Source organism: Cucurbita maxima, unplaced genomic scaffold (genome assembly GCF_002738345.1).
Source record: "Cucurbita maxima cultivar Rimu unplaced genomic scaffold, Cmax_1.0 Cma_Scf00211, whole genome shotgun sequence".
Taxonomy (NCBI): Eukaryota; Viridiplantae; Streptophyta; class Magnoliopsida; order Cucurbitales; family Cucurbitaceae; genus Cucurbita; species Cucurbita maxima.
This window is the reverse complement of record NW_019272227.1, coordinates 5,742-20,880: the sequence shown is the minus strand read 5'-3', so window position 1 is coordinate 20,880 and position 15,139 is coordinate 5,742. Positions and strand designations below refer to the sequence as shown.

Sequence of the window (15,139 nt, the reverse complement as noted above, 5' to 3'; positions counted from 1 at the left end):
TTTTTTTTTTTTTTTTTTTTTGACATATTTATGTATGTTGTTATTTGTTTGGTATTTTACAAAATATCATTTTTAAAGTAAACTAAATAATGCTATATACAGGTGTTGAGGATTGTTGAGAGTGAGTCTCAGGTCGGCTAATTTAAAAGTTGAAGGGATTGATATATATATTTTTTAAGAGTGTTTTTGAAAATTGTTTTAAAAAAGTTTGTGAGCATGTTAAAAAATATAAATGAAGACGTGTGTTATTAATTGGGAGATGTGAAATTTGAATGCCTTACTGGCAAGTTTCGTAGGACCTAGCCTGTACAACTTTTTCATAGCTGACAGCTTCACAACCCTAAATAAAATCCTCACTTCAAATTTTCATTCAATTTAGTACTATTTTTAAATTCTTTAAAAAATGTTTCAAACAAAACAAAATGGTAAATGTATTTTTTATTTTTTTTCTAAAATTTAAAGATTTTATTAATTTAAAGATTTTATTAATTTAGAAGTTTCAAAAAGAATATTTTAATCTCTAAATTTTAGAAAAATAATTATAAATACTCCACATTTTAAATTAAAAATTATTTGATTAACAAAAATATGAAGTCCGTAGATTGAATTATCAAAATATTTTTGAATTCTCTATTAATATGATTTTTTTAACATTTTTAAAAAATAATGGAAATTAATGAAATATATTTTTTTAAAAGTTTAAAGACCTTAATAAAACTTCGAGGTAATTGGTAATTTCGAACTTTTCGAAACTTTTCAAAATTTAAAAGTATTATTAAAAAAATTTGAAAGTTTATAAATATTTATACGACAAAGTACAAATTTAACGGTATTTTTATTAATTTAGACTAAAATTACAATAATACACAACAATTTTATGAATAAAATAGTGTTAAATAATGCTCAACATAATATATTGTACTAAGAATCACTTGAACCCATTTTAGTGGGAACTGGTGAGCATTTCTGGCAACAGAATCATATTATTCAAACAATTATGAACACCAATGGCTAGAGATACCAAAGCTTAGAACAAAACATAGGTCCAGCCAAATTTCATAGCAAGAGATGGGTAATAGCTTGAGATTCATTGAAATAAAGCAATGGTGAAAGCAGAGGTCAAGGCTTACATGACCTGAACGGAGCGATCCACGCATTGCACCAGCGACCGCTGCGCCGCCCACCCGCCCGCTGCCCTCACTTGGGTTACCCTCCAAAATTTGAGTTATATTGCATCAAACAGCAACACAAGATATCTTACTTCCCTTTCTGTCTCCTCCACCATTGATCATTCTTGAGAGAATATCAGCTTGCTTTGTGTTCCCTTCCTGATTCAGCCTTTTGATCAGATCATCACAGCTACTCCAATCCTTGGCCCCTCCTCCTCCTCCCTTCTCCATGATCTTGCATAGAATCGAGTATGCGTTCAATGTCTTCCCCGCCCCCAAAAGCGCGTCAAGTACTTTCTCATAACTCGAGAACTCTATCTTACATTCCCTTTCCAACCCGAAATCTAAAAGCTTGAGAGCTGCAATGGTTTTCCCCTTTTCACAAAGAACAGATAAAAGACTATTGAAATCAGGCGGGCAGTGGCAGCTCATTAGCAAATCGATTCGTCCTAATGCTTCCTCGACGTGCCCTCTCATGAAAAGGGCTTCTAAGATTTTAGCAACTAAGTCTAAGTTTTCGGTTATTCGTTTATCCAACATACTATTCATTACTCGGCTCGCGGTCTGCACCCTCCCGTCTGCAAATAGACTTTCCATCACTGATCTAAACAATGCCGAATGGGGATAGTGCCCACATTCAATCATGCTATCCAAAGCTGTTTTCGCATCAGCTGGTTCGCCTTTACTCAAGTAGCTCTCGATAAGCAACTTAAAAGACTCGGCATCCCTCGACACGCCTCTCCTACCCATGATTTTCAACATTTCATATGCTAATTCAGGATTACCTTCTTTGGAATGGCCACGAATCAAATTATTAAACGCAACCTCATCTTGAATACCCTTCTTCAACAACTGCCGGAAAAAGGTTTCAGCCTTTCCAGTCTGTCCATTGTTGCACAGATACTGAATAATAGGGTTATAAGCACTAGGCTCGATTTCAAGACTACTTTGTGGCCTCAATATGATTTCCTTTTCTACAAGATTGTCGAGTAATTTAACAGCTCGATTGTACATTTCAGCTTTGCAACAGTTCTCGATCAAAATACCATAATGTCCAGCCTCTGTTGGAATGCTTAATCGAATCATCACTTTCAGAACGTGCATAGCAGCATCCAAATCACCATGTTTGCATTGGCAAGATAACAATCTCATGAAAATGGAACTATCCTTTGGAGAAATATACTTGCTCGCCATTTCTGTCAAAATTTGTCGCGCTTCCGACATTTTCTCTGCATCGCACAGACCAGGGAGCAGAGTTGAATAAGTAATACCATTTGGCTGCACACCAACAGCCTTCATCTCTTCAAACAATCTCAATCCATCATCAACTCGACCAACCGAAACGTAACCTTTTATCATAGTAGTATAGCTTATCACTGTCGGTACGATATTCTTCCCCTTCATCTCAGTAAAGAATTGCTCAGCCTCCTCCATCATCTTGAATCGATAATACCCGTTAATCATAGTGTTATACGTAACGACATCGGGCGATATACCTCTACTCTTCATGTCTTCATAAAATCTCTTGGCTGTCTCGAGCCTCGACGACAAAAAGAAACCCCAAAGCATCAAATTATAGGTATGTCGAGTCGGCTCAATTCCTTCATTCAACATAGCATTGAAGTACCTCTTCGCCATCATATACCTCCCTCTCCTCAAAATTACCTTAAACAAAGCATCATAAGATTTAACACTTCTCTCAACGCCCAATTCCTTCATCTTTTGAAATATTTTCACAGCTTCCTGAACTATCTCAGCTTTACCATAACTATCAATCAATACAACAAATAAATCTTCATCCCATTCAACACCCTTATTGGGCATATCAAGAAGAATGCAACGGGCATGGTTAAGCTTCGAAGCTCGACCAAGAATCTCAATTATTTTCAAATGGGTATCGCGATCATGCCGGAATAAGCCGGCTCGCTCTACCCACCGGAAGAACTTGAGCGCATGATCCGAGTTCTTAGTAGCATGCAACACATTCCAAACAAGGGAGTGATCAAATTGAGGAACCAACGACCGAATGGAGTTCTGTAAACGAGTTGTCCATTCACGATTTGCCATCATTCTACAAATAATATCCTCTATTTTTTCTGGGTTTCGATGCTTACCTCTAGGGGTTCTTCGTTTAACTTGCACGTCGACATCAACAGCCACTGCAGCATCGGAACTGGGGGATTGATCATTGGGGCTTTGAATTTGAGTAGCTGTGGAGATCAGTTCTTGAGTAGAGCTGAAGAAATTAAGCGAATTGAGGGCGGTTGGGCACGAAATTGAAGAACTGGAAAGAACCCGGATGCGGCGGTAGTGAGGCTTAGATAAAGAAATGTGAGCCATGGATTATAAGATTACGTCGAAACGCCGATGGCGTGCTTCCTAGATAAGTCGCTTACAACGTCAAACCTCAATGCATCGGAATTCTGTTCGAGTGAAGTTTAGGGTTTATGATTCGCCCGAGGGAAACGAAGAAGAGGATTTCAAAGAGTAAATTTTGGGCCCAAATTTGCTGAGTAAAGCCCATATTGGAGCTCACAAAGTTAAAGAGGCCCATCTAAAAACGGCCCAATAACTTTCTTTTTCATTGGTTTTAAATTTTAATTTGAAGCTTAATTGTTTGATTAAATTGTGATAACTTTTAAGAGTTTATAGTATGTTTTAGAAAAAACTCAAAGTTATCTAAAGTAATTATTAATAAATTAAATGGAAATTAGTGTATCAACAAATCAGAGTGGCGCAGCGGAAGCGTGGTGGGCCCATAACCCACAGGTCCCAGGATCGAAACCTGGCTCTGATAAATTAGAGTAGCTTCTGCTTATTTAATTTTTCATTATCATCTCTTTTTTCTTTTTAACGTTTCTGAATGACTATTATCTAAAATGTCAAAAACTGACTCTAAAAAATCTATCCTCACACCCTATTCCTTTATAGAAATCTCCGATCAAAGCTCCTCTTACATAATGAGAAATTTTCAATCAAAGTGTCACAATCGCACTCTTGATGGCAGCAGACTTGCGATTGTGCGGCACTTACTTTCCAACAACAAATGCTAACCCAATTCGTTCTTGTGTCGCCTACGGCCAAGCGACGTATGCTCAAGCCTTTGGCCTCCGCGTTATATAAGCAAGCAAGAGAGTAACAACGACGACTCACAGTATAGAAGCATTTCATGTTTGGCAGGCATAGACATGATAATGATATTTCTGAAATATCATACTTCCTAGAAATACAAAAGTGCATAAAGGGTTTGGCTTGTCATAGACATGCGGCCATGAGCAACACACCTTGGACGAGCATGACCTTGACACAAAGCTCCTCTTACACACCGACACAGAAACGTCTACCTCGACTATGGGAAGGGCCCTGCCCTCCCTGACTTTAGAATATGGAATGGAAAGGAAAGTGGATGAGACCTCGAGTCTCAACCGTTTCAATATAAAATTATTACGCACCACTCCCTCCTCGAGTTTGAATTCAAAATTTATTAATCGACTCTTAAGTAGGTTCCAAACAACAAAGAAATTAAGAAATCATCAAAACAATGAATTCACCCTTTCTTCCTCTAAAAACAAGAAGATAGTTCGTTAAGTGGGGGAAATGCAGCCAAGCCACTCCTTAAAAAACATCACGAGTGGCTTGCAACGATATAGCCCAACATCCTTCCTAATTTCATCAATTTCTACTACAAGGATCTTTATTTTTCAACACAGCACAGCATCACCCACATTAAAAAAGTAGTCTGCCCGTGCTGTCTCGTCCCCCGTCTCGGTTCCATCTCCTCTACAAGTCGAGAGAGAAACTCGAGGGAACAACAGTGAGTTTCATCTTCCCTCTCCATTCCTCACCAGGCTTCAACATGATCGGTCTCTCCAATGCCGCTCCGTTAACGCACACCATCTGTTTATATTCCTCGTCCCCGAAATCCACCATTGCTTTCGACTTCTTCTCCCACGGATTCCAAACAACTACCATACACAAAAACGAAAACACTAAATGCCAAGCCCCTAATGCAATATTTTCGAACATGTATACCTGCATCTACACGTTCTAAATCTTACCAACATCCGGTAATCCTTCCTTTCGGATCACGTAAGTCCGCTTCCTTTCATGATCAAGTATGGCAATTGCATTCGGAGTATTCAAATACACTCGATCGACCTACCAATCGACAACCCTCGAGTATTATGTTACTAACAGCTTTGATACCCCAAGAAATGTAATGAACCTAACTATAAAGAACAAGTTACCTCAGATTCAAAGGTTATGGCATCTCCTTGTTCTGTAAACCGCTCCTTGTGACATAGATTGTCCAAGAAGTCGAGCGTTTCCAAGCCTTCGATTCGCACCTCGCTTCATTTAAACATGTATAAGAATCTGAATTTACGAACATACAGATCAAACAAAACGAACGATGAGACTCTAGAAGATAATACCTTATGTCCGAAACCACCAAGTGTGTATGATAGGCAAATGAGAATGCAAATGGTTTTCCATTGATATTCCTAACTCTAGACCTCAAAATCAGGTCTCCGTCGTATCGTAGAGACACCCGAAGCCGAAGCTCAAAACTGACAGGAATTTACCAATGTCAAAGACTTTTACATTCTTCAAGATCTTAAAAGGTTCAAACTAAGAACATCATCTAGTTTACCTATAGGGCCAACATTTCAAATCCTCTTCTGAAGATCTATATAGTAAATCGACGAAGGAGGACGCCCCGTCGAGGTCAGCCATGTATAACGGTGGATTTTCATCGATTGTCCAGATCTTGTTCTTGACAAACCCATGCTGCTCTGGTGTTCCACAGTTCCCAAACTACAAGAATTTTGGTTAATAATATCAGGAATGAATGAAGATTGTTGTAGAGATTTGGAGATGAACAAGATAATCCTATAAACCTGTGGGAAACATATTGGAATTCCTCCCCTCATAGCTTTTGCTGGCTTAAAGATTGCCTACACCATTCATGTATGAACTGATACTCAATTTCTTCGCATAAACATTCCATTTTTTGAATCAAATTCAAAAACTCCAGCCAGTTCTATGAAATCAGTACCTTACTACTTGTGAAGAGAAGTTCTTCCCCTTGATCGTTTCTCCATGAACAAACTTGTCCTCCATGTAAACTAATCTACATAATCAGAATCAAAACAGAAACCGATCCAGAACAAGAGATTCAATCGATCATTCAACCGCAAGAACACAATGAAATGGACAAGTGTCGATCGAAAGAAGATTATAATCAGAAACAAAACGAAAACCCATCAAGAACAAGAGATTCTTCAATCGATCATCCAACCCCAAGAACACAACGAAATAGAAAAGTGTGGATTGAAAGAAGATTATATATAATCAGCATTGTCAATTCTTGTTCAAACGCGATGAAAATGGAAGATTTAAACTAACCCTAGCGGAAGCTCCTTTGGGATTTCTAAGAACAACTTGATCAATGCCGTTCCAATCCTTCGTAATCTCAATCGCGGCTCTGCAATCCCAAACCGGCGCCGAATGCCCCATGATTTTCTCTCAAATCCCTTCGTAAAAGTTCTCGCGGAAATCAAAAACTAAGAGAAGGGTTACGAAAACCTAATTGATTTGCGAAGCTGAAGAACGAAGATCTACAAAACTGCAAAAGAAAAACCAGATTATCGCTTAATCTAACCGTTTCGCATTATGAACCAATCCAGGAGGCGGAAATTTGGCGCAATGCGAATCGATACAGAATGAATGAATAATCTCGACCGTTTCAAATCCTGTATATATATATAAATATATATATCAGAGAAACTGTCGAACTGGGAAGATATAAACAAAATGGTCCATTGTATTTCCATTTTTTGTGGCCAATGAAAAACATTCTTTGAATGTTCGCCAAAGCCCTCATAAAATGAATTCAAAATCATAACATTGAAAAGCCTTCTAATCAAATTCCAGCAAGAAATCCTTCGAACAACAGAAATTTCAGGCGAACCCAGTGAATCCAAGTGAATTTCATCTCAAAAACCCAGAAATCAATACGACCCATCAAGAACAGAGTCCATGGGATTTCGTCAAAAGTAAAATGTGGATGAAATGGCGGATAAGAACAGCAATTTTTTAAAAAACTTGCATAGATCTAGAACATACATACCTTTTTGTGTACTCTTTTCCAGGCTCTCTGAAATTTAAATCAATTTTTTTGCGGGTTTTGTTCTTCTGCATTACTTTTAAAGAGAGGCATACAAAAATGGAGATTATAATGACCGCGAGGTCTCGAAGAAAGTAGCGGATAAGACACCATAACATGTTTCCTTTTCTTTCTTACAAAAATCAAATAAAAAAGAATAAAGCAAATCTTAAGATTCCCTCCACTCTAAGCTATAATCCACAGAACTAACACAACATGTATGCTTATTGTTTTCTTCAAAATTTATTACATTACTTGAAATTTCCAGAAAAATTTTCTCGGATTCCAAACAGGGTTTGCTTTTTCTGTTCTTGTTTAAAGATTTTGAGAGGAAATTCTTAGAACATTTAAGGTAGTGATTTGAATGATCAAAATCAGCTGTTCAAAAAAATTGTAATGACCCACCTGATGAACTAACTGAGGTAGATTTTTGTAGGGTTTTTCTTGTTGAATCCTGGCATCTGAAATGTTCAATCAGTTCGGTGTTATCATGGTAATGCACCGATTTCCTGTTCCAATCCGGCTGCTAAAATGTTAAATAAAGGTTGAGAGTAATATTGTTTTTTTTTTTTAATTATTATTTTTAAATAATAAGAGTGTTTTTTGTGAAACTAAATTATTTAAATATCTTTAAACTTTTTATATTTTGTATAAAAAATATTTTTAAAATAATTTTCTTTTTAAATATTTTAATCTTAATAATATAGATAAAATCATTAATATCACGATAAAAACAAATGTAAGCATTAATACTCTTTAATTTTTACAATTATTATCACTTCAGCCGGTTGACATTTTTTTGTTGAGTCAACTAGAAAATAAGTTATAAATCAATCAAATCCCGCCATACTTTTAATATTATTGTCAAAATTAAAAATATTTGGTATTTGTAACCAAATTTAGTGATGCATTATGCATCTGACTAATATTTTGTTAGAAATCACAAATCTCTACAATGGTATAATATTGTTCACTTCAAGCATAAGTTTATCGCTTTGCTCTGGGATTCCCAAAAGGTCTCTTAGCTATGGAGAAGTATTCTTTACTTATAAACTCATGATCATTGTGTGAAGTCTCTTCCAACCATACTTAATAATTAAAATATATAAACCCACAAAAAAAAAAAAAATAGGGTCAGTTCAAGTTGCCTTTTAATCCCAAGCTTAACTACAATTTTGAATTAGTCTAAAAGATTATATCAACTCAATTTTTGCACGTCTTTAACAATAATTTTGATTGAAATTACCAAATGACTAATTTTTTAATATTTAAAAATAAAATTTATTGAATACTAATTTTTTTTTTTCTAGAAGAAGGTATCATCACTAATTATGTTAAAAGCTTGAGAAAATATCAAAAGAAGCATAAATTTAGGGTTTCTCAAAAAGTTGATTATGGGTAATTTGATAACGTATTTTTTTTATTTATTTATTTTAGGACAGCTGGAGTTGATGAACGAAATTCATTCCATGGGTCCTGTTAAAAAACAAAAAAGCTACGGCTTCACCCAATTAAAGACCCACCACCATCGTATGCGACAAATAGATCATCAAAAGCGTTTGTGACACTAGTGTTACATGGAAGTCATGGGTGATGATTGGTCTGATGCTTCAGGCAAAACTCATTTCCAAAGTGTGAGGGGCAATGTGTACAGGGCTTGGTACATATTCATTGTGGCATGCTGATCCACATTACTAACAATTCCAACTTCATGTTCTCGAGTTGCAAAGAACCATCCAAACTAAGGTAATCTTTGTGTATTCTATTCGCTCCGCCTAACAACCTTGCTTCCCATTCTAATTGTCATTGTAGCACATGTGTGGCCAACCCATAAGGGCAATGTAGATTTGATGTCATCTCTACCTTCCTAAGTATATTACCAGCAATCCCTCCCGAGTGTGGCACTCTTTTTTTTTTTAGGACTAGTGAGATATTTGGGATCCTTCTCACGAGTGGTGATTGATTCTGACAAGTGTTTCAAATTCACAATTCACAAGATTCTCAGTTTATATATATATATTCATATTTATGAAAAAGAAAATCGATAGAAAATCGATTGAGAAACTTGCATGGGTAGCTGAATCAACCCATATGAGAAACTTGCATGGGTGGCTAGATCTGTAAATGGCCAAGAAAAAAAAAACTGTAGATAACATGAAAGGGATCAGACTCCCCGTAGAACGGAGGAAACGATTAGGATAACGAACTTGAAACGCAAAGTCCGAGCAGCCTAAATTCATTCATACAAAGCAGCAACCAAAAATAGATGCAATTTTTCATTGACAATTCATAAAAGGGCTCAACCTCTACCCACCAAATGATGAGATATCATCTGGTACGAGGTGCGCATAGAGATCTAAAGCTAAAATTCTAAAAAATCTCCAACAGTTGCCAACCCCAATACTCATTATAGTTACACATAATCATACAACTATTCAACAAACTAACCATTAAAATTAGAGTCTGCCCTTTCTCACAGACACATCCTATTCAGCTGTTTTCATTCTTAGTAATTTTTGTTAGCAGTAATTTTGGGCTTGTAATATGCCAAAACCACATGAAAAAGAAACTGCACCTAAACTTGTTCTTTTAGCTGGCGGCAACGCAGTCGGCCCTTGGATTCGTGTCCAAGAGTTGACGCAACTTTGCTCCCGAACTCGATTTCTTCTTGCAGATGTTACTCTCTTCGTTGATGCTTTTGTTCACAGGTCCTTTGATGTCTGTGCTTACAAGATGTTTTGTCCTTTTTTCGTTCATGTCTAATGCTTCTGTTCGACCTGATTGAGCGCTTTTAAGCTTCTCCTGTCAAGTTTGAAGGCATTTTATGTTGTTAGAAATTTATAGATTGATTCTTGTGGGGAAAAACTAAAAGAGTACATCGAAGAGGGCAGCAGCGCACCATCAATGTAGCGTTTTCTTGCTTAAGTTTCTCGGAATTCTCCGACAATCTACTTATTTCAGATCTAATAGCGACGTTCTCCGCAGTCAGTGAATCGACTTTATGAGCTAGTTCTTCAGTCTCAGCCTGAAGATTTAACACCAAGAAAGTACATTAGCTATGAGGCTGACGACTTTCTAATTCAATATTAGAAAATGAAACGTTTCTCTCAGTTTCACTCTTCTACCTGCTTCCTTAACCTCGACCTCCTAGCGGATTCTCTATTCGACTGTTTTCTCCTTTCCCGTTTTAGTTCTTTTTCATTCTGGGCAGGCAGAATATGAAGAGGCATTAATTAAGCAATGTACAAATAAGATCATGCATAATTAAAGTCAAATAACCCAAGATTTATTAGGAAGAGAGTCGTTTCCAATTGTATACCTGAAGCCAGACTTCAGAAGGCAATACCGAACAAGGTGGGAAGCTCGTTGGACCTGAAATGGTGTTCATACTAGAAGGATTCCTAAGTTCCAGAGCTGTAGACATTCCAGGAGAAATCACAGATCCAAGCTTTCCAGTTGCATCAGCTGCTTTGATTATACCCAATAACTTGCTAGAGCTTTCGTTCATTTCAGCAGGAGTAACTGGACTTCCTTGTGTCTCAATTTTTGCATCTTTACCTGCGATATGAAAGGCTGAGGAAATCAAGATCTTATACATAAAATATATAAAGCATCCGAAGCTTATAATTGAATGATGCATAGTCAGCATAATCATGAAAATTATCAGACTCTTAAGAAATTATGAATCTGCAAGTGATTAATTCAAAGGTTAGCGTAACATCATACTAACTTTATTTTTTTGATCAACTACGAGGATTTATTTAACTTCAAGTCTATAATTCAGAAGAGGTTGGCTGTTCATGGAATTCATAATACCTATTACTGTAACATCTCTAAGATGGACATAACATTAACGTTGATGTAAATGGTTAACTCCATACACCAAAAAAAGGGGTTTAATCAAGAAGTGAGGTATAGATCATTGGTGCAACACCATATGTTATGAAAGGAAAATATTAGGTAGTGGAGTAATACCAGTGGTAGGTGTGCCCTCACGGCTTCTTTTCCTTTTGGTTTGATTTGCCTGAACATATTAGGATATAAAAGAAATCAAGATTTTGAATTGCAATTCTTAACGATCAAGCAATTAATGATAAAGCTTAAAAGATGTTAGATGAACCAATAAATATTCTCGAGCTACGGAACCTTACCCCAGCAGTAGTTCCATCACTTCCATCACTGGAACCTTCAGTTTCCATACTGTTAACATGACAGAAAGAATTTACAAGTTAGGTGAGCCATGAGATAAACATGACAGTCAGAAAAAATGGGGACATATTTTTTTAAAAAAAATATTTATAGAAGATGATAATTAGATAAATTTGGTTAACCTCTCTGATTGTCCGTGCTCACTGGGCCCATCAGCACTCTCAGTATTAACATTGCCGATAGACATTGCCAGGCCGTCGAAACCTTTCAGTTTCTTCATTAAACCTTGACTACTGTTTCCAGAAACCTTTGAAGGTGCTTCAATGCTCAAAGGATTTGCAGCAGGCTGCAATAAACACCAATTTACTTTTTATTAATATTTTTTCTCAGAGAGCTAGTACATTCTATCACCTCCATTTAAAACTTTTTTCATAATATTAACAAATTTAAATTATACGATTCGTACAACTGAATTAAATTCCAGAATGAAGATTTCACTTACAGCAGGTGATGAGGGAACACCAGGGCCATGTGAATGTGGTCCCTACATTTAATATTATCATCTTATAATTAGTCCGGAAATGCTTGACAATTAGAAAAAAGAAAAGGAAAAAGAAGTGTTTCATCTTCACAATAAAAAATTACAAGCTTACCATAGAAACTGCAGGATGTGCATAAACACCTCCATGAGAATAGATTGCTGCATAGGGAGTGCCATACGGAGGAATCATCTGGAAAAATGGATTAGCAAGAAACTTTCAGTCAAACACAGTCCTTTCCCTGAGGTATAACTTGATGGAAAACACATCATCATTGAAACTGTTCAATAGTCAAGAACTACCTGTGGTGGGCCCCACATATAAGGGTGAGGAGCATGACCTGAAGCCACAGCAGAGTTGTAGTATGGTGGAACTGCAACTCTAGGACCATAATATGCCTGAAAAGGTAGCAACTCCCTTCAATTAGCCATAACAATCTAGTCACCATAACTTACGAAACAACATGTTTAATGACTGTTTGAAACAATTTGATATCAGGATCGGAGCAGACTAAGCGAACCTGCATGGCTGCCCAATCAGGAAAAACATGAATACTGGCCGAATTTGACCCATTGTTCTGATCCTGTCAATGTACAGAGAGGAACTAGTTCAGCTTAAATAATTAAATTATTTGCCAAAAAGTAAATCTGGTAGCTTTCACAGACAACTCAGAACAGGTAAACCTCACACTCTTTCAGGAAAATAATCACTAATCACCATACCTGCGTTGGTGAAGATGGTTTTTCAGACTTCACAGCCTTGGCCTCTTCACTAGTGCCCATGTTACAGATACTGCTCAAACTGGATATCTTGATTGACGGTTAATATGACAGATCCTTGAACCGATTATGACCCACTTGGCTGCATAGATTAGCTATGCAAGCATTAGAGCAGGACGGGAGAAAATAAAAAATGAAGCATGTAGTTTAGAAAGTACTGAGCCCAACGACATACATCAATAAAAACATACTGTGCAGTTATCATTTTTAATTTAATCTTCTACTTAACATGTAGGAGTGTTTTCGGACATTAAAAGATTTCTAACTGAACTGGGCTTTCTTTATTTCTAAAAGCTCGTGTCTGGATCACAAACGGGTCACATGCCTTACATTATCCAAATTACATCTTGAAGTCATTTAATTAAAATACAACTGACAGTACCAAACTTCTACTTTTTTCTTGTATTTTTAATACCATAGAACAGGACTTAGCTATCCTTCAAAGCAACCACAAATGCTTTAGTCTGTAAAGGGGCCTTAGAAGAAAACTTGATTCCAATTATTTCTCATTATCATTACTATTGCAGTCAATTTTATCATTTCATCAGCAGCCACAGACCAGATAAAGTACTTTTCATTTAAACCATTTATAGCTTGTGTTGCAAAATAATATGCCTATATGGTCAAAATTAATTGTTAGTGCTCATTGCCGAAAAGTTTTTCAACAAATAACAAAAAACTAAAATATTTAAAAAGGAAAACAACAATAAAGTTGCAAAAATACACATCAGCAGTAAAGGGGAAAAAACCCAAGTCTGTAAACACAAAAGTGCGCATACAGAGAAGGGTAAAGGGCCTCTTAGGAAAAACCAATTCATAAGGGGGCATATATGGGATTTCGTACAAAGAAGGGCTAGCTGATTATCACCAATTCGGGCTGAAAGGTAAATTCTGGGATGAAAAATGACGAAATTACCCCAGAAAATTAATACAACGAGACAGAGATGAGAGAGAAGGGGGCTAGAAGCTCAATTCTCCATGTAAATTGCCTGAAACTTTTGCAGTTCTTCTCAAATGAATTTACGTTTTCGAATTCTCTTCTGGCATCTAATTTTGGTTCATCCATCATCAAAAAAATCCAGAAACGAATGAAAAGATCAGGAAAGACCGAGAACATAATCCGAACTGAACCAAATGACCAAGAAAATACTGAGGGATCAAGCAATGGAGGTCCTGACGAAGAGTACGAACAAAGATCCAGCTGAAACAAGCTTCTATCCTCGGGATTTCGTTTAGAGATGGAAGGAAAAAGTAGTTTAAATTCCCAACGCCTACTTACAGAAAATAAAAAAGTTGTAGCACTTGTATCCTTAAAGTTCGTTTCCCGTAATTTCCTGTCAGCAACAAACTAGAATACTTCAACAATCAAATTCAGACTTCAAAAATCCATAATTAAACCTCACGGTTCTCCCTTCCCTAGACGAACAAACAGAGCAAATACTTCAAAAAAAGTGCAGTAAATGCACAAGAATTCAATTCTCCTCCTCAAATTTCTTCAAAGAAAAGGCAGATTTCACAAAGCTTCAGTTCTATGAAACATTAAACAAGAAACAAAAAGAAAATCATAAACAGGAAGAAGAGAAAAAAAAAAAGGCGAAAGAGAATATTCCATACAGCTTGAGCTTCTTCAACTAACTTCGATGGCGAAAACCGCAGCTTCAATCCTCTGCATTAACTTTTGGACAAAAAGTCATTCGCAACGGGAAGGACGTTTCTTCGCGGAGAGGGAGAGGGAGAGGGAGAGGGAGAGAGAGAGAGAGAGAGAGAGAGAGAGAGAGAGATAAAGAGAGAATGAAAGTGGTGAAGAAAGAGGAGGAGAGGGGAGGCGGGGAAATGAGAATGAGAAAGGGAGCGCCAAGGCACCATCCACGTCATCAAACACGTGTCCGATAATTGGAAAATGTATACGTATACCGTAAATACGGGGGTGGTGGGCTATGGTGGTTGTTGAGCTGGCCCCTCGAGATTCGTGCACCCCATTTCTTTTTTATTTTTTTATTCTGACATCACCTCCTCCGTAAACGTGTCCACATAAGATTCGATCTATTCCTCTAATTGGGTCATGGGCCCAGCCCGGCCCAATTCCGCTGACGTGGTCGCTAAAGATAGTTTAATTAATTACGATTAAAATAACTAATCCACGTTTGTATGCCAGCAAAGACCCTTGGAGTTGGCCATCGGCCACTAATCCGACGGTCTAAATCGGGTGTTTCTCTGGAGTAAAGGAGATATTTTGTCGTGACTTAAATTTTCATTATTTAATTATTATAGCATTGAACACGTGGTTTGATTTTATTGGCAATGTACAGCAATGCGCACACCTGGAAAATCCCTCCC

At 36.9% G+C, this 15,139-nt stretch overlaps 3 protein-coding genes and 1 non-coding gene across 9 annotated transcripts; 1 reads left to right on the top strand and 3 right to left on the bottom strand.

The window, feature by feature from the left end:
- Positions 1-873: 873 nt before the first annotated feature.
- Positions 874-3,600, bottom strand: LOC111473995 (pentatricopeptide repeat-containing protein At2g37230-like). The gene has a single exon (XM_023119269.1). The coding sequence runs from the start codon at positions 3,507-3,509 to the stop codon at positions 1,236-1,238; it is 2,274 nt and encodes a 757-aa protein (XP_022975037.1). The 5' UTR covers positions 3,510-3,600; the 3' UTR covers positions 874-1,235.
- A 294-nt stretch (positions 3,601-3,894) lies between these two features.
- Positions 3,895-3,966, top strand: TRNAM-CAU. The gene has a single exon. It is a non-coding gene; the product is annotated as a tRNA-Met (tRNA).
- A 738-nt stretch (positions 3,967-4,704) lies between these two features.
- On the bottom strand, positions 4,705-7,521 carry LOC111473998 (putative glucose-6-phosphate 1-epimerase). Of its 5 annotated transcripts, XM_023119276.1 has the most exons (10): positions 7,300-7,521; positions 6,832-6,922; positions 6,576-6,733; positions 6,226-6,300; positions 6,068-6,124; positions 5,821-5,984; positions 5,603-5,737; positions 5,417-5,519; positions 5,228-5,327; positions 4,705-5,134 (listed from the first exon to the last, which is right to left on the bottom strand). In XM_023119276.1, exons 3-10 carry the CDS (start codon positions 6,684-6,686, stop codon positions 4,950-4,952), a joined length of 930 nt encoding a protein of 309 aa, XP_022975044.1. In that variant the 5' UTR covers positions 6,687-6,733; positions 6,832-6,922; positions 7,300-7,521; the 3' UTR covers positions 4,705-4,949. The 5 variants fall into 5 exon arrangements, with proteins under 5 accessions (XP_022975044.1, XP_022975043.1, XP_022975042.1 ...); XM_023119275.1 differs by having other exon boundaries at positions 6,832-7,521; XM_023119274.1 differs by having other exon boundaries at positions 6,576-6,922.
- A 2,021-nt stretch (positions 7,522-9,542) lies between these two features.
- LOC111473996 (G-box-binding factor 3-like) lies at positions 9,543-14,582 on the bottom strand. Of its 2 annotated transcripts, none has more exons than XM_023119271.1 (13): positions 14,417-14,582; positions 12,746-12,897; positions 12,544-12,606; positions 12,326-12,421; positions 12,138-12,215; positions 11,987-12,028; positions 11,667-11,830; positions 11,487-11,535; positions 11,311-11,359; positions 10,655-10,893; positions 10,461-10,538; positions 10,235-10,360; positions 9,543-10,137 (listed from the first exon to the last, which is right to left on the bottom strand). In XM_023119271.1, the coding sequence occupies exons 2-13, from the start codon at positions 12,803-12,805 to the stop codon at positions 9,925-9,927; spliced, it is 1,257 nt and encodes a 418-aa protein (XP_022975039.1). In that variant the 5' UTR covers positions 12,806-12,897; positions 14,417-14,582; the 3' UTR covers positions 9,543-9,924. The 2 variants fall into 2 exon arrangements, with proteins under 2 accessions (XP_022975039.1, XP_022975038.1); XM_023119270.1 differs by having other exon boundaries at positions 12,746-12,884; positions 14,417-14,581.
- Positions 14,583-15,139: the final 557 nt, after the last annotated feature.